Below are 21,427 nucleotides of genomic sequence, written 5' to 3'. Positions count from 1 at the left end.
TTTGTTATTATTTAACTTTGCCTTTATAAGGAGGAAGACGAGGTGGCCAAGGCTGAGACGGAGGAGAAGAAGATAATTGACGCAAATGGAGATGAAGTCCACGGGAAGGCTGCCAAGAATATCATTGAGTATTGTGATATTTTCCATTATCCCACTAACTCACATTTACTTTGTATCAGTTAGAGACATCAAGGTGAATCAGGAACAGGTATTTTTGTGCTTTTTGCTGGATGATTTTACAGCATGTGGGAGAATATTAGATATTCAGAATAAAAAATGTTCCTCTAATTTTCCCAGCAGGCTTCTAATGTTTGAATAAAAGGAGAGAAAAAAAAAAAACATTCGTATTAAATCTAGACTTCCAGAAGGAATTAGGAGCTCAAGCTGTGTTCCAGCTGAGCTCCAGACATCAAACCCAGCCAAGGATTTAAAGGATCATTAAAATCAATTTGAAAGACAGTGCTGTTCAGTTGGGGGTAAGGACAGTTTCAAATACTCTGTTCCATTTGTGAATCACACGCATTCAGGTCTGCCAAGCAAGATGTGGATGATGAGTACAGTGTTCCCACTGGGCAAATCAGCACCCAGTCTTATTATGGTGTGGCCCATGCTGTCATTGAGAGGGTGGAGAAGCAGTCCTCACTGCTGATCAATGGCATGCTCAAACACTACCAGGTACACACACACACACACACACACACACACACACACACACACACACACACACACACACACACACACACACACACACCTTTCAAGACTCTTTGCCTTACAATACATGGATGACACAACTTAACTGTTTCCGACACATAAGCCTCGTTTCCACTGTCAGTACGGTACGGGTCGGGTCGCTTTGGGGTCAGCTTTGCGTTCCCACTGTACAAAGGGGACCCTCAGGGGTGGGCGGAGTGCGTGCCGAAGCCCGCACCTCCTCAGCCCTCCAGACTAGGCATGGGCCGGTTACCGGTTTCAAGGTATACCACGGTATTAAAAAGTCAAGGATTCAAAACCACTAAAATTTTCTGTCATACCGTGCCTGCGGTATGAGCGGTTTTTTTGTGGCGTCTCGTCAGAAAGTGGAGGTCCCTCACGCCGCGTCCAGCTTCAGCGTAGTGCCCCGCGCACCTCTGCTTTCTGTGAAAGACAAGCAGGCAGCTCTGCAGGCTGAATGATGGCTGAAGGAGACGAGCCTTCCGAACTTTTCCCCTTGTCTGATTTTTTTTTTATTTATTTATTTTTTTAATTTTTTTTTTATTTAATTTAATTAAATTTTTTGGTTGGCGTGTAGTCATGCACAAGTCAAAATTTTCACGGAGAACGACAAACAGGATTGACCAATTTGAATCCAGAATCGGCGAAGAAGTGCGGTACAGCACCTGTACGACACTGCACTGAAACAACACAGTGACCACGTCAACTCCCAGAACTCGTTGACGGAGATTGGCAGAACTTTAGGGAATTTGTTGTTGTTTCATTCACTGGAAATGGCTTTGAGTATTATGAAAAGCGCTATATAAAACCGATCTATTATTATTATTGTTGCATCCTGAAAGGCAACGATAATTCCCATTGATGCTTTGGTTCCTCCTAGGGGTGGGCGATATGGAAAAAATGTATCACGATTTTTTTTTGCATAAAATCACGATTTCGATTTTTTTATCACGATCTTCCGTCCAAAAAAAAAAAAAAAAAAGACCAATTACAGTAGAGTTAAGTCGACATGCTGAACCACAGAAGAGCTAAGGAGTAAAAGAAAGAATTTGGCAATCAACACATTGTAATTCAACTGTAACCCAAGTCAAGATGAAAAATAATGATCTAATTGATGAAATCTGACACAGTGAGAGTGAAGCAACCGGAAATAGAAAAACGAACCACTGATGACGACTTGACTCCACCTCATGATGCCATTTAGCAACAGATGAGCAACGCTGCATGTTCATTTACTGCAGCCACAGTCACGCACTGCCATCACCAGATCGCCCTAAAGGAATACTTTTCAACTGTGTAATGTTTGTCACGGTCGCGGTGCATCCCTTTTCTCTTGCACCGTAGTTAGCTTACGAGCTAGCGGTTTCCTCATCCGACCCGAGAGTGCTGCTGCTGGCCGTGAGTTTCTCCCGTGCGCCGCTATGGATGTGCTGTGGATGGTGCCGCTGCTGCTGTTCCCATTCCTGATGTGGACCAGCAGCAGTGGGTTAGGGTAGAAGAAAACCCGAACCAATTCCAAATTACAGAGGTGGATTTCCTCGTCTTCACCAGCTCGTCGGCTTGGCTTTCAGCCATGGCTGTCCATGCGTTTTCTAAGTTTTTACAAACACAATATGGAGGCGTGTAAGAAAGTGTCACGACGCACAGTTCGCTATGATTGGTCGGTTAGGTTAAGGACGCCCTACGTCTGCCGCATCGGCGGGAACCAGCATTAAAAAAAAAAAAAATCATTGCGCTGATTGGCAAAGGCGATCTATACGGTTTCTCTAATTTGGTAGATCGCCTACGATTCTCCACTCTTCCTCGCCAGTCACGATTTTATATCGTCAGATCGCGCACCCCTAGCTCCTCCCCAAGGGAACCGGTCCTGTGTGCTAGAGCAGAAGGGTTACAAATATGGTAACGGGTTCCATGGGACCGGTACGCTTTCGTGGTTGTGGAAACACTGAAATAAGCGAACCGTTCTGAACCGACTGTATAGTGGAAACGGGGCTATAGAAAATAACTTGGACAGGCCGCTCATCTATTTTTTTCTTTATTTAACTCACAAAAGTATTGAAATGACAACTTTCGAACAAACCTCCGATGCTTTGTGTGGAAGATGGCCTCAGCTGCTCCCTGCTGCACTCACAAGGGGAGGTAGACCTTGTGTTTGTGAATTACCACAAAGACCAGAGAAGAGAGAGAGTGTGGTCTGAATGCAGGGGAAGCTAATTTGACTTTTATATATACGGCCGCTTACTTAAACACAGTCTATTCAGTGAGTGACAGAAAGGACAAGAGCAGCTGACACTGATGTGAATGTGAGGGAAAAAATGCTTCTGTGTGCAATGTGAATATAAATACTATTGTAGAATTTAGTTTCTCTCTGCACGGATGACGCACGCTGCCCAGTGAAGCAGCTGAATTCTCAGTCACGACAGACTCCATCTTGCCATGCTTCCAGCTGCCTGTTTGTGGCTAAAACACAAACTTTGGAACCAATCCAGATCTTTGCTGTTAACCGCACACATCCACACTTTTATTTATAAAGGACAGTCAGCAAACCTGTGCTATTTTTTGTTTTTTTAATTGGCTCTGTGAAAGCCACCTGGCGGATCACATTTAAAAAAATTGATTTGGACCAACGAACAAACTAATAAGAATTTTATGCTCAAGGTTGCTGCTTTGTCAAAAACATGTTCTCTTTTTTCAAGGGTATGATTTAACAAAATTGAATTTTTCTGAGGAGAGAACTAAAAAACATTTTGTATCCAGAAGGCCAACTGTTCTGTTCCATCATAATCTACAAGTGCAGCTCAGAAAATTTGAATATTGTGAAAAGGTTCAATATTTTTTTGTCACCCATTTCAGAAAGTGAAACTCGTTATATAGATTCATAACACCGAGTGAAATAGTTCAAGCCTTTATTTATTGTAATTTTGATGATTATGGCTTACAGATAATAAAAACCCAAACTTCAGGGCCTCAGAAAATAAGAGTATTGCATAAGATGAATAAAAAAAGGGATATTTTAAACAGAAATGTCAGGTCTTCAGAAAAGTATGCTTATTTCTATTAGAGCTGTCAAAGAATATCCTAAATTCGAATATATATTGGAATAGGTTTTAAAAACAGACATTAAGAAGTGAAAATTAATATTCGAATGTGGAAAAACACATCTCCGCGCGGCTGTCTGCTTTGCGAGTTGCCGCACTGCATGACGGGGTCAGGGACAGCTCACAGGGGTCGCACCATAGATATTATAAAGATATGTCTATGAGTCGCACTGTCTGGCACAGCGTCACTGCAGAAAATTCACTTACGTGAAGGTGGCAGAAAGTTCGGAGCCCAACTCGACTGCAGGCGCAGAGAAAGTGATTTTAACCCCCAAAAATATGAAAAGCCCTGTCTGGAAATACTTCGGATTTTGGGCGGTTGGTGGAAAAAATGTGGAGCCTAGAGACAAAGTCGTATGCAAGCTATGTAAGCTACAGTTAGCTTATCATTCGACCACCAGCAACTTGAGGTTACAACTTGAAAATGTGCACCCAAATGAGCATAGCATAATATATGAAACTCCAACTAAAGAGCCACGTCTGTACCCCAGATGCATATGCGCGTCATTGACATAATGCACTAATATAGATGTATTTTTTTTTTTAGAGGGAATACAAACCTAATTTTTGAGCAATTTTGACAGTCCTAATATCTATGCACTAAACACTTACTTAGTGCCTCCTTTTGCATGAATTGCTTATTATTGCTTTGATAGCGGCCTTCAGGTCATCTGCATTGTTTGATCTGGTTTCTCTCGTCTTCCTCTTAATATTTTATGGGGTTCAGGTCAGGCGAGTTTGCTGGCCAATCAAGCACAGTAACACAGTGGTCACTGAATCAGCTTTTGGTACCTTTGGCAGTGTGGGCAGGTGCCGAGTCCTGCTGGAAAATGAAATCCGCATCTCCACAAAGCTTGTCAGCGGAAGCATGAAGTGCTCTAAAGTTTCCTGGAAGATGGCTGCGTTGACTGGACTTCAGAAAACACAGTGGACCAACACCAGCAGATGACAGGGCACCCTAAATCGCTGGTTGTGGAAACTTCACACTGGACTTTAAGCAACGTGGATTCTGTGCCTCTGCACTTTTCCTCCAGACTCTGGCACCTTGATTTCCAAATGCAAAATTTACTTTCATTTAAAAAGAGGACTTTAGACCAGTGAGCAAGCCCAGTTCTTTTCCTCCTTAGCCCAGGTAAGACCCTTCTGACGTCGTCTCTGGTTCAGGAGTGGCTTGACACGAGGAATGCGACATTTGTAGCCCAGTGTCTAAGATTCGGCTGTGCGTAGTGGCTCTTGATGCGCTGACTCCAGCCTCAGTCCACTCCTTATGAAGCTCCCCCAAATTCTTGGATGGATTTTGCTTGACAATCCTCTCAAAGCTGTGGTCATCTCTGTTGCCAGGCCAGCTTTTCCTACCACACTTTTTCCTTCCACTCAACTTTCTATGAATATGCTTGGATACAGCACTTGTGTGAACAACCAGCTTCTTTAGCAGTGACCTTTTGTGGCTCGCCCTTCTTCCCCATGATTGGGTAGCCTACTGACCCAAACTGAGAGATCGTTTAAAGGCTCTGGAAACCTTTGCAGGTGTTCTGAGTTAATTAGCTGATTAGGGTGTGTCTTCAAAATTACAAGAAAAGCAAAGGCTTGAAATATTTCACTCTGTGTAATTAATCTATATTTTATACGAGTTTCACTTTCTGAAATGAGTGACAAAAGATATCTGCACATTTAGTGGTTAAAGTTGATCTTTGTTGCCCTCTTTGAACCTGTGGTTAGCCACATGGATCCTTTACGCTACATGGCCGTGTGTGTGTTTGTAGCTTCTTTACATCCACATATATATTTGAGGGATTATTTTCTATCATATACAAGTCTGGATTCTATAAGCATCAGCCATTTTGGGCAACAATATTGTGTATTGATTTCCTTATTTTTAATTTTTTTAGACATTTACTTATGCAATGTTATGTATATCACATGAATAATTCATGTAGTATCAGACTGTAACAGGTCTGAGTGGAAAAAAGCATAAACACGGAGGCTATAATTCTACTTTCAAGATGTATGTTTCTGTCAAACAACCTCTCAGTTCATTTACATTTTCAGTTACCCCCCTATTTGTTATTTTTGAAGCTTCAATTTTTCAAAGAACACGATGACAGCAAAAAAGCATTCTGAAGCCTTTTTTTCTAAACTTGTGAGCGTTGCTTTGTCATTAATGTCACCAATCAAAATGTCAGCTATTCAACAAAACAAAACACAGGTGACTATAATGGATGTATTCCATTGCAAATTTCCTGCAAATGTGAATGGATTGAAAAGCCTTAAACGAATGGAAATTGGTCCTGTTTCCATCTATAAAATAGCGGGCAGTAATTTAAGCTAAACTTTTAAGGTAGAGAACATCAATTCAATTCTTCTTTTTTTTTTTTTTTCCAATTCATTTTTATTTATATAGCGCCAAATACAACAAATGTCATCTCAAGGCACTTAGATAGTAAGTCCAATTCAAGCCAATTGGAATTCAATTAATTAATAATAATCATAATTCATAAAATAATCCAATTCGTTCATATAGAGCCAATTCAAAAACAATTTCCTAGCTAAGAAAACCAACAGATTACGCTGAAAACTTTTTGTTTTTCGGTCCAATCTCCCGGCCTGAGCGGCGTGCCTGAGCGGCGTGCCTGAGCGGCGTGCCTGAGCGGCGTGCCTGAGCGGCGTGCCTGAGCGGCGTGCCTGAGCGGCGTGCCTGAGGCGACTGTGGAGAGAAACGACTCCCTTTTAACAGGAAGAAACCTCTAGCAGAACCAGACTCAGGAAGGGTGGCCATCCGCCTCGACCAGCTGGGGTTTGAGAAGACAGAAAGGGGGGGAGGAGGGGGCGGCGGCGGCGGCACTGTAACACCATTCAAAGGATATCTGTTGGAACAGGGAAACACGAGTTCAAAATTCAAATTCAAAAATACTTTATTTATCCCAGAGGGAAATTAAATGTTGATGTAGCTCAATTAAATCAAGGAGTTATTATAGATGCTGATGGCTGTGGGCAGGAAAGATTTCCTGTAGCGGTCCGTTTTGCATCCAAACTGAAGAAGCCTTTGACTGAAGAGACTCTGTTTTCCAATAACAGTCTCATGGAGAGGATGTTCAGGGTTGTCCATAATTCTCTTGATTTTATGCAAAATCCTTCTTTGCATTATTGTCTCCAGAGGTTCCACAGTCGTCCCCAGAACAGAACCAGCCTTCTTTATCAGGTTGTTGAGTCTTTTTAGGTCCCTGGTTCTGATGCTGCTGCCCCAACAGATGACGCAAGAGGAAATGACGCTCTCAACAACAGACTTGTAGAAGATCTGCAACATCTTGTTGCAAACCTTGAAGGACCTTAGCTTCCTCAAGAAGTACAGTCTGCTCTGTCCTTTCTTGTAGATGGCTTCACTGTTGTGTCTCCAGTCCAGTCTGTTGTCCACATGAACACCAAGGTATTTATATTCCTCAACCACCTCCACTTCTTCTCTCATGATGGAAACAGGGTTTGATCTGACCCTGTTTCTCCTGAAATCTACAATCATCTCCTTTGTTTTGTTAACATTCAAGATGAGATGATTGTTCCCACACCATGCCACAAAGCGGTGCACCAGCTCTCTGTACTCAGCTTCTTGTCCATCTCTGATACACCCGACAACTGCAGAGTCATCTGAATATTTCTGTAGATGACAGGAGTCTGACTTGTACTGGAAGTCTGAAGTGTACAGAGTGAAAAGGAATGGTGAGAGTACAGTCCCCTGTGGTGCTCCTGTGCTGCTGATCACCTGGTTAGACACACAATTCTTCAGTCTGACAAACTGTGGTCTGTTTGTCAGGTAGTCATTAATCCAGGTGATTGTTGAGGCCTCCACCTGAGTCTTCTGGAGTTTCAGACGAAGTTAATGACCACAATAATATCACATATACATAAAGAGAGTAAAGTGAGGAAAGGTGTGACAGATGAGGCCCCCCAGCAGTCTAGGCCTATAGCAGCTTAACTATGGGATGTTTCAGGATTACCTGAGCCATCCCTATTCAAGGTAAACACAAGAAACTTGTGCTTACGAAAAAATAAATAAATAAATAAATAAATAAAGGACCAGACTCGGTGAGTAATTCCCTATACTCCCTATATAGATCTGCTCCTCACACCACAACAACCATCTTTTTACTGCCACAAGCTACCTCAGCCTCTCACCAACTGCACACCAGTCACAGCGGGGTGGGGATGCAAACCCTGGTTCGGGTAGGGGGAGAAATAAAAGAGCTAAGATAGGCGGGAATGGGATTCAAACCCTGTGCCACTGTTTTGTTTCTTTAGAGCCATTTCCCAGTTTTTTTTTTCTTCCCCAAACTATTTGTCAAGCCTTTGGAAAGTGTTTCCAGTTTCTTATTGTTAATATAGTGTCACATCTGTTCTGTGTGTGTACTACCACTAAGAAGTTTGCATTGAGCAAACATGGCTTTCTACTTGTTCTTGCTATCCTTCTCCCAGTCTTGGCTTCACATTAACTGTGTGTCAATATGCGCCGCTTCATGAGCAATGAAAACAAAAGGCAACCTGGTGGCCTTGGCCATTAATAGGAGAAAAATAATTGTTCCAGCCTCCTCGATAATTCTTTTCAGCTGGATACGTTGCGATCATTGGCTCACGTCAACTTATCTTGGCCACTTTTATTTTCTAGAAGCAGAAACAGTAGACAGTCTTTGTGATGAGTCATGTGAGTAACGGGCACGATCATCCGATCAGATCTACAATTTCAAAAAAGCAAAAACCTCAAACAAAACAAAAACTTTTAATCAAAGAAGCATGTTTTATGCGCATCAACAAACTGATGAACACAAGATCGCTGAGGTTCATGAAATTAATTTTGGAGATGCGCCATATTATCGGTACGTTATCGGTATCGGCCAATATTGGCTTTAAAATGAACTATCGGCCATTCTACCAGTATGATTAACTGGATAAAGTAACAGGTGCTGTTTTTTGTGATGAGCCTGTGAGGATGATGCCTGCAGCGCGGCGGTATGACGCATGACCTCCGGCAGGAGAGAGGTTGAGGTTCAAAAAGTTTTTTAAAGCAAAACTGCTATTTGCAATGACTGCTCTGCATTGTTGATGTGAGGAGGAGCCAAAACTAAGTCTTTCAACACTACAAACTTAATTAACCATCTCAAGAACCGCCATCCCGACCGTTACAATGAATTTGTGGCGGCAAGGAAGGAAAACGAGAAACGACAGCGGAACAAAACCTCACCCACAGTCTCTTCTCCAAGCCTTGGATAAAGCCGGGAAATACAGAGGGCAAAAGGAGTGTATTGCTCTGGAGAAGCAGCCGTTTTCATTCATTGAAGACATTGGATTCTGTAGATCTCTGGACTACGTAGAACCTCACTACATGGTCCCCAGTATTTTTCTGACGTAGCCTTAGCCGAGTTGCAAGTGATTTCCAACATCGGGCCATCTGATATCGGCCAAAAATCCAATATCGTGCATCCTTAATTAATTTTCATATCGTTGTGAGGTTAAACTCTAATTCTGTTTATAATATTTTTGTACACTTGTTTTTATTATTTTTTCCATCTTGTTAAAGTGACTCTAGAGAATTTGGTCATTTGTCATAAAAACAAATCTCTGTGTGAGCCGTGCACATGTACAGCTGTCCAGTGAATTTGTTTAAATGTTGAAGAGGCTGCAAAGATGCTGTTAAATGCTTTTTTATTTCCTTTCAAACAGCAGCAGATTGTAAACAACAAGTGCTAACAATAGAATAAATCCATTCAGAAACTGATTAATCAGTTTATAAAAACAGTTTTTCATGCAGATGGCTTGCTTAAGTCCAGTTTGGCTCAGAGAATCGCACATTTACAGGCGTATCTGATTCCAAAGCACTGCTGAACACCACACTTAAAGTGTACTTTCGAGTAGGATTTTACAAAATTAAAAAGTTAGATTGATTTGTTGTTGGAACAACAAAAGTACACGAATGAAGAGTTCCAGGTAGACGGTAATCCACTGAAAAAACAGAGCGCTGACCACATTAAAGTGGAGCCAAACAAACATGAGATTGTTTTGCTTCATCCAACTGTTGCATCAAAAATGTGAAATATTCGATAAGGAAAATGACAGTTACAGCCCTACACGTCTTAATGTTCATTATTAGAGGCATTCAGACCCATGTTACTTTAGCCTTTCCTCTTTGTGATGTCGGCACCTATTATTATAGTGTGTCGAGACTCTCGGATCTTATTAAAGATCTTTGGAACAAACAGCAGCTCCCTCTTTCCTTGTTGGTTCACATTTCGAAATATGTTTGTGCCTCTGACTTGCTCTTAGCTGAGTTTGACTTGCTCTTAGGCAGGGAGGGTGTGATCAAACCCATCTATTGCAGAGCAAATAGATGTTCAGGGAATTTCAGGCTTAAAACAACATTTCTCTTCTTTTGTGTTTACGTTTTAATGGTACAACCACCCTCTGCTCCAGTGTGATTATGCTTCATTGTGATGGATTGCTATGCCATACAGAATGACTAACAGAAAGGGAACTCACAACAGGGTGCAGTTAAGTTTGCCGTTTTGATTTATTGTTTGCTTGGTTTTGAATGAGACATGGTGCTGCTCCGTTGCAGAGATTTCAGCTGTACAATAATTGGATCTCTTGTCTTAAGGTCCCAAATCTGTTTAACATACCTGAATTGTCAAGAGAAAAAAATTAGTTTAAAGTTAGATTGACTGCAGCCGGCATTTTCCCTGGAACTAACTCCGCTGACAGAGATGTAGATGAGCCACATGCACTCTGTAATTTCCTCCTCTGTTGCCTGTGCCCTCCTGTCCTTTTCTGTTTCGCCACACTGTCTTTTGCTGATTGGTTTGCACAGATGGTGACATAGATGTTGTTTTCTATCATACAAACAGCTCAAGCAAAGCTCAGGTTTTGCCTTTGTTTCTCTATGTTTTCAGGTCCAGGGTTTGGAGTGGATGGTGTCCTTGTACAACAATAATCTGAATGGCATTCTGGCTGATGAAATGGGCCTTGGCAAAACCATCCAAACCATCGCCCTCATCACTTACCTGATGGAACTCAAGAGGCTCAACGGCCCCTATCTCATCATTGTCCCCCTCTCGTCAGTACTCCACACCTGGCATCTGTCCTATCTCTTGTAGCGTGGTGTCAGGGCATGCTAAAATGTTCATCACAAGGGACCAGTGTGCAGTTGTCAAAATTGCTTTCAGTGATAATTTTAGATTAAAATAACCCGACCTTACTAACTTAAATCACAAGGGCTTTAATGGAGAGTTGGAGAGTCCTAAGTCCCTACACTGATTGAGCGATTCCACCTTTTTGTTGGATTTAATTTTGAATGTCACTCTCTTTTAATTACCGGCAATGTTGAGCCAAATAACCCAAACCTGCTCCATAGCACGTCCTAATTGTAAGCACATTTGTGCACTTGAAAAATTATACAGTTAGTCACAACAAGTACTCACAAATTATAGAGTCTGCCTACTAAATGGTTTCTCTTTTCAAGAAGGCTGTTACATGATGCAGTCCACCCACAATGTAAAAGACGAAAAGAGGAAATTCTTTCATATGCTCACATGTATGTAAAAAAGAAGAATAAAAAAAGAATAAAGCTGCTTTAGAAATATCTGAAATGAAGAAGTAATTGATCTGAAAAGACATTACGCTTTTTATTTGAATAGTTTATTTGGCTTTCCTAAGAAATTTCCTGTTCCTATAAAGCCATTTGAAGGCATCCATTCATTCAAATTCACATAATTGGATTGTGATTATGTTTGTCACCATTTATACCCTCAGATTGCTCAAACACCTGCAGGCACAACTCGTCAGGCTTTCACTTGAAATTGGCAGGAGACCTTGTCTCCATGCTGAGTCGGGGTGCAGCTGTTTGGTGTCTAAAATTGAAAGCTATTTTGTCTGATTCTGTAAAAAAAAAAAAATGGAAGATAAAAGCACCCTCAGCACTCGCACATTAAGAAAAAACATGTCCTCTAATTACACATTTAATCAAAATACTTTTCCTTTTAAGTATAACTGGGTGTGAGATTATAATGAATCAATGGTTTTTGTTTTCAGCAGTGAGTAGGGAGTGCATCTTTTTGAAGTCAAACTGCACAGCAGAGGCTTAATTCTGAGCTCAAGGCCACTCATTAAACACTCGTTAGTGTGGAGAATGCCATATTTTCAACTTTTTGTTGATCCGCATTTGGGGGCGCGGCACAGATTTGAATAAAGTATCTTATTGTGACTGTAGTGCACTGACCCCTTGGAAGAATAGTGCACTTCAGCACAGCAAGAGTTCTTTCCTCTGGTGTTTGTGCCATATTTTACGTCTGAATCTTGATTAAAGACACTTCAGTAAGTCATTTACCTCCTGATGAATGATTTCTCAAGTAGCTCTCTCCTCTTCATATGTTAGCTTATAGAAGTTCTGAAGTTGTACTTCACCAAATAATTAAAGCTCCCGTCTTACAAGAGTGTCTGTTACTGCTGTAAACTTCTCTTAGAAGACCTCTTGCTTGAGTAATAGCTTCTTATTTTTCTTTTTGTTTTTTTACGCTTTTCTTCTGCAGGACTTTGTCTAACTGGGTCTATGAGCTTGACAAGTGGGCGCCTTCTGTGGTAAAAATAGCCTACAAGGTATTTAATGTCTGTTTTTTTTTCTTCTTCTTCTTTTGCCCGTTTCATTTCAGATGTTCTGAATTAATTTGTTTTTGCTGATTGTGACTGGAGGTTGTTTTTTTCTTTGCGTCTCCCTTTTAAGGGCACTCCTGCTTTACGCCGTGGCCTCGTGCCTCAGCTCCGCAGTGGGAAGTTTAACGTTCTGCTGACTACCTATGAATACATCATCAAGGACAAGCACATACTGGCCAAGGTGAAAGACTTTAAAGCTCTGTCCTCTTAAGTGTGATACACTGTCTGACTTATTGCTCTGTATTGCCACATTTTGCCTTCACACACACCTGGTTTGGCTTTCTATCAGTTTTGTAAGTCTACATGTTAGATCTTTTGACTCCTCTAAATTTGACTTGAATAACAGCTCTGCACACTTTTACCATCATGGCGGTGAGTTTTTTTTCTAGTTAGCTTGCTGGGTTCTTTCCGCATGCATTCCGAAGGTATTCCTGTGCATTTCAAGGTGGTGCGATTTGAACTTTTCAGTCAACCCGTCTTTGTCTTTCTTCTCTGAGTAGTTTTTGCACAGTGTAGTGGAGTGCTCTAGGTTATCGTTTTGGAGTGATATCCATGTTGGCTTGTTATTTCTGAGAGTTTGTAAAGATCTTCACTTTTGTCTGAAGTAAATCCTTTCTGTGCTTGACGGTGGTGGTTGTACACAGGAATCCTGCCTTCATCCCTTTGACAAAGAACAACCTCATGGTTTGAAACTGAGTTCTTAAATTTTGACTCCCCTTTTTGACTTCGATCCATCCTCAGCCGAGTGTCGGCGTCTCTTGGCCCACTGCAGTTTGTTTTTGTTTTGAAGTATTTTTACTTATTCATTCAATTTTTTCAAGACTTTTTTTCTCTCGTTTCAAACAACATCAATAAAAAAAAAAATAATTAAAAACAAGAAAACTGTTAGACTTCAAAAGATGCTTGAGAGCCAACAATAATGTAGCTGGAACCTTGCATTGTTCTGCATTATTATTATCATATGTCAATAGAACAATAGAAAAGCTTTTCATCTTTAAGATGTATTTGCAGTTTTAACCAAGCATCAATGCTCGTGCCCCCTCCCAACCCACCACTAAATTACTACTAATATTTTTTTATCTTGTCAGTCGAGCCGAAGCTTCATTGAGGACTTAAGTCGTGCAGTTAGAGGTTGAGCAATTCAGTCTAATCTTATACACTCCCGCTGTGTGTGTTGGCTGTGAGTGCACCAGATGTTTTTGTGAATATGAATGAATAATCCACACAACTATTCAAAGCAATCGCCAAAGGAAGGATGTTCGTGCTCATGCATAGACATGGACTTTGTGCAGAAGACAGGCCATTTGAATCTGTAATCCTTTCCCAGGAGAATGATTTCAGATTTAGATACAGTTTTTTTTTTGTGGTGGATGCTTTCTTTGGAAAATTATTTATTTATTTATTTATTTATTTATATAAATATTAAGTTTCGCTTCAGCTGTGAGTCAGCAATGTGAAACGGCGCTGTATATGAAAGGAACTTTTTTCTTTAGGCTGCAGATAGTCCTGTTATTGATGATGTTGCCTTGACAATGCAGATGAAGGATTCTGGAGACTGTAACTCCTGAAGCTGCTCTCAAGGGAGGATTGTTCGTTTCGCTGTTCAGTGTAAAAAAAAAAGAAAAGAAATCATCAGCATGCATCATGTGTTGTTTAATTTTTCTTTTATCCATACATCAACTTCTCCAGCACAACCACGTTTTTTTCCCCCTCATCTGTTCACTAAAAATATGCATGAAAACAGGGGAAGGACACGCCTCTGAGATCCATTCAATTTATCTAAAGAAGAAAGACTTAATCCTGTCTAAATGAACACCATAAACATAAACAGTATGAAGTCTCTCATTTGTATTCAGAGTGGTTTTGTAACCTTAGGATACAGACGAGGAAAAAAAAATAAAATAAATGCAAATCTTCTTTTTTTAACAGTTGCTGTTTATATAATCCAAGATCTTTAAAATGCTAATTGTCCCATGGGGTTTATTGGGTTTTTATCCACTTACAGATTCGCTGGAAGTACATGATTGTAGATGAGGGTCATCGCATGAAGAACCACCACTGTAAGTTGACCCAGGTGCTGAACACCCACTATGTGGCTCCCCGCCGCCTCCTCCTCACCGGTACCCCGCTGCAGAACAAGCTGCCTGAGCTGTGGGCCCTGCTCAACTTCCTTCTGCCTACCATCTTCAAGAGCTGCAGCACCTTCGAGCAGTGGTTCAACGCTCCGTTCGCCATGACAGGAGAGCGGGTAGCTACTTTTATCTTTGTCAGCTAGTCTTTGCAAATGTGCTTAATTAGATGATTTTCATTATAGATGCTCTGGTCTTATTTGTGTGGCTTGTTTGTAATGAATACCAAAAAGCAGACCAACTAGTTTTTCTTTGATATCGTTTAATTTATCGCATTTTGACTGCAGGGGCTTTCTGTTTTCCTGCCTGCCCACTTCAGTGGCCATTAGCTGAATAATATTTTATGCCTCAAAGTTTCCCCAGTTAGGACCAGATCATTACTGGTTGGTTGTGTACTCACATTTACATTCACTTTCTTTCTGTTTCTGTTATTTTGGCTCCTAATATCTTTTTAGTCGAGGTTTTGTTGCACACCTCAGCCCTGTAGAAAGTGTCTATGTTGCTGCTTATTATGACCACAGCTCAGACAAACTTCACTTCACTGCCTTGTGTACTGCAGCTATAATTAAACTTACTTAAACTTATAATTTCCCATGGGGTCATACTTTCTATCCCCTAGTTTAATGCGGTAAAGTCTTTTCTGACATTTTTAATTAATAAATGTAATTTAATTCTTATTTTTTTAATATAAATTTATAAATCGCACAGCCCATTTCCCCAAAGATGCTACCAGGGTAAGCTGTTTGTTCTCTTTACCTTGAGTTGGAGGACACACAGAAATGCGACGTGCTGGAAACAAATGCCTACATTTTCAGACAAGTTTAAGCAGCTGAAGAACGGATCATCTCAAATTCGACTGCTTTATTAGCAGGTGTCTTCACCATAAGTGAGACAAACATTTGAGCTGCTTTGGAGGTTTGCTCTGTTTGTTTCAGGTTTGGCTGTAATTGTTTAGTTTGCAGGCAAAGTAGAAATTATTCCGAAGCCTTAAATTGTCTCTAAAAAAAGGAAAGAGAAGCTGCTCTTAGCTCAGCTTATCAGCTGCAGAACATACCGGCCTTTGAGGTGCCATCTTCACGTATAACCTCTGATTTGTTCAGGTTGACCTCAATGAAGAGGAGACCATCCTGATTATTCGCCGTTTGCATAAAGTTCTCCGCCCTTTCCTGCTTCGCCGACTGAAGAAAGAAGTGGAGTCTCAGCTGCCCGAGAAGGTGAGATTGAAGCTTCACTTTGTTTGATTTAAAGTGGGATATTGGTATTTCCAAAGTTTGCAAAATCTGCATTGTTGTTTGATTGAAATAACCTCTGCACTCCTATAATCCAGTACCGGCATCTTCAGAACAGTTTTATACATTTTTCATTTTATTTGACCACGTAAAATGATTGTTGCACTTATTTTGGAAGTGGTAGTTGGAAACTGTTTGGAGAATGGAACAGTTTGAATTGGATGAAGGTGATTGGATGAACCGTCTGTGTAGAGCTGCACGATATGACAAAAAATATTGACTGAGTTTGATCTTGATCTCAATATGAATTGATGTTGCTCTCAGTATATATATGTGTGTGTGTGTAACACAGTATTTTTTAGCTCTATTCACATTTATTTACAATTTTATTTACATTACACATAATCCTATAAACAACATAATGCCTTCATATTTAACTGCCAGGCTGTGACACTTGCTCTTTAGACTCCAGTTAAGCCTGTGGTACTTGTTGTAAAAGCTCCATATTTTTCCCTATTCATATTTGAAGCGCACCCACTACGGCACAAACTCTTCCTTCTTGCTGCCTCCAGCAGGAACAGGCAACTAAATTTGTTATATTTTTTCCCCGAGTGCTTTTTTGAGAAAATGTTATTTAAAAGGCTCAAATGTTGCAACAGAAGCATCCAGATAGCAACAATGTAACTCAGCAAGCTTTGCTCTAACACATATATATTTCTTCTTTCTATCTGTGCATATAGAGGGGTTGTAGCACGAGTGTGTGCGGCCTGTTTGTAAAAGACAGAGAGAGGTGGGGTGAGCAATCCTCTTCGGGGGACAAACGGCTGTGTGTTTTGATATGATGTCCAAACACAAAGGCTGCTGTCACATTTGTTTGTGTTCGGGGACTCTCGATGTTTGTTCCATCAGCGGATCGACTGGAAATGTGAAATCCTTATCACCGAGCTCTACAGAACTATGATTTCAATCAAACTGTGGGATAATAGCCATACGTCTGTATATCACACACTACACCCACTCTTCAAATGGTGCAGTCTTTGCCAACCTTCAATGTTACTTTCCTCCCTCAGAGAAAACTTGAAGCTGTCCATCTGCAACAGCTGAAAAGAGCAACCTTTCAGCTGTTGGTGTTAATTAAGATCAATGACGAGATCATGGTTTTGCAGTTATGAGAAAATAGTGTACACTTCCTCATATAGATGACATTATCTGTAAAACCGATATGAATTAATTATTGTTTAGTCTTTTTATGTGACTGGAGTGAAATAATATGCAGCAAGTGTCTTAATAAGCTTGATAAGGTTCCCACCTTTGCTGCAACTTTAGAGAACGCCTTTGTTTTTGTTTCCCTATTATCTCAAAGCAGAGTCTGTGATATTAAGTACGGTGTCGGCACAAAGTCACTCTCAGAAAGACGCAACCATGCCGCTGAACTTTGTTTTTCTCTTGTCATTCATGCAGGTGGAGTATGTCGTAAAGTGCGACATGTCTGCTATACAGAAGGTTCTGTACCGCCACATGCAGAAAGGCATCCTCCTAACAGACGGCTCAGAGAAAGACAAGAAGGTAAATATCACTGGGGCATCTGAGGCCTCGCTGGGAGTCTTTGCTTTGTTTTATCGGTATGTGTCAAGCTGAGGCCGGGACTGTGGTGATTGAGCTTGAATGTTTCTTTTCATCTTACTTTTTCTTCTTTTTATTAACTTAAATAATTGCTTTTGAAATGAAATGGACATAGTGTTGCAAAATAAAAGTGATAATGTAATTCTAGTGCAGTGCTATTTAGTTTTCTAGGGTTGTATTTTGGTCCTTGAGGCAAATATTTTGTTATATCTGCTAAGAAACACGGTTTTGATGTGAAACTATATCATCTCTCCAGGGTAAAGGAGGTGCCAAGACTCTAATGAACACCATCATGCAGCTGAAGAAGATCTGCAACCATCCATACATGTTCCCGCACATTGAGGTGTGTGCCGGCTGACAACTAATTTATGCAACTCATTGATATTTAGTATTGGTATCTAGTTGTCCAGGGTTGTCTCATTTTACAAATGTACAGCTTTTTATTCATAAACATCACCTGAAAGAGCTCTTTTTGAAGGGTTTTCACAATAATTAGCCCTCGGGAGCTTGTTTTAAAATCTGTTCCCAGTGCTTAAATCCTTTCGTTACTTTTACTAAAAAATGTTTTCTGATACAGGAATCGTTTGCTGAGCACTTGGGGTATCCGAATGGCATCATCAACGGGTAAATAATGCACCACACTTGTGAGTTTGTATCTTCCAGCTGTACAGATTATTGGATCTGAAAGAATTCTGCTCCACTATCGGTTTCATTTGTGAGTGAAGTGTCAGAGTGAGGGGAAAGCCAGGGGAAACTTTTTTCACTTTCTTGGATCGTAAAGTGTTTCTTAATGGCAGATATGTGTCAACAATTATAACGTCACTGGAAACATCTTTTCCATTCATTTGCAGCGTTTTATGTGGTCACCGTTGATACAACGGCTCCTACTTCAGGCCCATACAAACACTTAAAGTTAACATTGAGATGTTTTTTGTACATAAACACATCTACAGCAACAAATTAGAGAGCCAGAACCCATTAATTAATATGTTACATTTTATATCTAGAAAATATTGTATATGGAGCTCCTGATAAGGGTTATCACATTGCCTTAATGTATATTCTTTGAAACAGTGCTATCATTTAACACTTTTTGCCCTAAACTGTAATTCACATCTGAAAAACATAAGGTTACAAAAACAAAATAAATACTTATTTTTTTATTATGTTGATATAAGACATTAAGTTCGACCTCTGTTTCTAAAGTTTATGGAAATGTAAGAAATGTTTTTGCACTCTGGGTTAGAGTATTCACAAAACAGTTTAATCGCTTATTTTTTCCTGCTTCGGTGTTTCAGAAATTGACTCTTATCTACCGCATAGGCACAAGACCTCATGTCAGAACTCATCATTTATTTGTGTGAGAATGATTATGCAAGGAAATGAAAAAAACACAGGGGCAAAGGCAGAACCGCAGATAATAGATATGAGAACACTTTGAATTTCAATTATTTGTAACATTTACTCCTGTCTGAGACCTTCAGAGAATGTGATTGCTTGTACACGTATTACCATTTCCTATTTAAGATGGCCCTAGAAATTGTTTGCCTGATGAAGGTCTCGCACTGAAACGTCACAAATGGAAGGTTTTTTTTTCTACGTGCAGAAGTTTCTAAAAATATGCCCCCGTTTCCTTTGCTGGTGTCTCAGTGTAAAAGCTGCCTGCAGAGTTAAATGCTTGTCACAATTACTTCAGATGAATTGCTTAATGAGTTACAGACATCTAGTTTCATGGTGATGACATCAAAGGGATATTTTGTTGTTTTTGAGGTGGAGTTTTGTGAAGTCCTTATGAGTAGTCGGTGAATTGTCAGCTCGGACACCAGAAGAGAGAATTTTAGAATAGAATAACTATAACTTATAATAATATTATTATAACTATAGTAAAGGTTATATAGAATATAACCTTTATTATCCCATGAGTAAGAAAATTGCACATTACAGAGCTCTGTGATGAAGGAATATATATATAACAATATATATATATATATATATAAAAAAATAGATGAACAAACGCAAGAAGGTATGTACATGTTGTAAAATAATATGTACAACATATGAACATGGTAAGAGGAAGGCGATGTAGTAAGTAACAGTGATGAGTGAGTGTGCTCATGTGGCATTATGGGCTGACAGCTGCTGGTAAGAATGACCTGTGGTAGCCTTCCTTCCCACACTGTGGGACTAAAAGTCTGTTGCTGAACAAGCTGCTCAGAGCTGGCACAGTACTGGCACTGGTCGTCCATGGTTCAGACAGCCAAGTCATGGTCTCTCTCCAGCTTCCCCCTGAGCAGTCGAGGCTTCCTCCTGAAGGTGCTAGCATGGTTGACGCGTCTGTCACGGCGGTGGCGGACCGTGACGTCAAAATGATGTATCAGGCCTGGCGCTTCCCTTGAAAAGACGGCGCAGCGCATTGTCGTGCACCAGTCGATTTTTGTAACTTGGCGGCGCCACCACCAACGAAAAACCGGATGGACCGTTGTGAGACCAGGCTCAGTCAGGAAGTGCGTTTGTTCAGGCAGCTGTACGAAACTGCAGTGAAACAGCACAGGGAGCACGTAAACTCCCAAAACTGCTGCACAGAGATGGGCAGAACTTTGGGGAAAGAGGGAGAGCTCTGTAAGAATGTGTGGAAGAAGCTACGGGACAGATACGTGAAGGCAAAGAAGAGGGCAGAGACTCTGTTGATGCCGGGGGCTTCAAACCTTCACCTCTTTTAACTGAATTAAAAAATTAAAATGATCCGAATACTGCAGCAGTATCATTAATGACAGTATTCCTGCTCTTTATTGTTTTCTTCTCCACTTTCGTGGTTGTAGAGTAGCACTAATCTTCACGTAGCAGCGCCACCTTTGTGACGGAGAAAATTGCAACTACTGGCGCAACGACTTGCGCCACTATATATGGCGGGCACGAACTCGTGACGTCATCAACACCGCTCGCGCGAGCAGATGCAGCAACCATGCTAGAGCCTTAAGTAGCAGGTGGAGGTGGTCGACTATTATCCTCTGCATGGCCTTCATCAGGCCTAAAATGGTACAGTTCCTTGGGGTTCACTGTCTTTGTTTCATCTAAAACTATTTAAACCTCACAAGTTTAACTGAAGTTGGAGCGAACGCTACATTGTGGATCGTTACACTGAATTACTTTTGCATCAGACAGTTATACTCAGTTAGTCAGTGTAATGCTGTTTTTTATTCATTTATTTATTTATTTTATGTATTTGGTCATTTATTATTATTATTAGTTAGTAGTAGTGTTTTATATGTTTTCAAGTCACAGGTGGACATCAAAAGTCTGTAAAATCAACTTAAAGAAAAACATGTTTATGAACACATGACATTTTCTCCTGCGTAAAAAAGATTACCGTAACTATTAAATTAGCCTTTGCTCGTGATATTTCTGTGTTGTAAAGTTCACAGGAGATGCAAGACGACATGAAGGGATGTTTTGCTCACCATACATACAAACATAGCCTTAATAGCTGGCTTTTTATTATATTTTTCTATTGTGTTGCTACCAGCTTCCACAGAAATAATATATAAAGAGCTACAGCTCCCAGAACTTCTGCTGAATAAACATTTCAGGATGGTGTCTGCCACTTCGGGCTGTTTAACCGCAGATTATCACCCTTGTCAATGAGAATTTATGATTCATTTTAAATGTCACTGCTTCCACTTAGGCACGAATTGTATCGAGCTTCTGGAAAGTTTGAGCTCCTCGATCGCATCCTGCCGAAGCTGCACGCCACCAACCACAGAGTCCTTCTGTTCTGCCAGATGACCTCACTCATGACAATCATGGAGGACTACTTCGGCTATCGCAACTTTCAGTATTTACGCCTCGATGGTAAGATCATCCAAACATACCGGTTTGAGGATGATTGTGATTTATCATTAAAGGGCTTTCTGATCACATGTGGAGAAAGCAGCTCCGTTCTGGAACAACTGTT

At 40.6% G+C, this 21,427-nt stretch overlaps 1 protein-coding gene across 5 annotated transcripts in view; it reads left to right on the top strand.

The window, feature by feature from the left end:
• smarca2 (SWI/SNF related BAF chromatin remodeling complex subunit ATPase 2) overlaps nucleotides 1-21,427 on the top strand; it is a 55,225-nt gene that overhangs the window by 12,997 nt on the left and 20,801 nt on the right. For all 5 annotated transcript variants that reach the window (XM_075467294.1, XM_075467295.1, XM_075467290.1 and 2 more), the window contains 11 exons: nucleotides 31-128; nucleotides 528-675; nucleotides 10,739-10,902; nucleotides 12,374-12,440; nucleotides 12,565-12,675; nucleotides 14,500-14,742; nucleotides 15,724-15,837; nucleotides 17,314-17,418; nucleotides 17,732-17,818; nucleotides 18,053-18,099; nucleotides 21,158-21,324. In XM_075467294.1, the coding sequence (XP_075323409.1) occupies nucleotides 31-128; nucleotides 528-675; nucleotides 10,739-10,902; nucleotides 12,374-12,440; nucleotides 12,565-12,675; nucleotides 14,500-14,742; nucleotides 15,724-15,837; nucleotides 17,314-17,418; nucleotides 17,732-17,818; nucleotides 18,053-18,099; nucleotides 21,158-21,324 (1,351 nt within the window). The remainder of the gene's footprint in view (nucleotides 1-30; nucleotides 129-527; nucleotides 676-10,738; nucleotides 10,903-12,373; nucleotides 12,441-12,564; nucleotides 12,676-14,499; nucleotides 14,743-15,723; nucleotides 15,838-17,313; nucleotides 17,419-17,731; nucleotides 17,819-18,052; nucleotides 18,100-21,157; nucleotides 21,325-21,427) is intronic.

The sequence above is a fragment of the Odontesthes bonariensis genome, chromosome 6 (assembly GCF_027942865.1).
Source record: "Odontesthes bonariensis isolate fOdoBon6 chromosome 6, fOdoBon6.hap1, whole genome shotgun sequence".
NCBI lineage: Eukaryota > Metazoa > Chordata > Actinopteri > Atheriniformes > Atherinopsidae > Odontesthes > Odontesthes bonariensis.
Note: the sequence above shows the minus strand (reverse complement) of the source record. Positions and strands in the feature narration are given on the sequence as shown.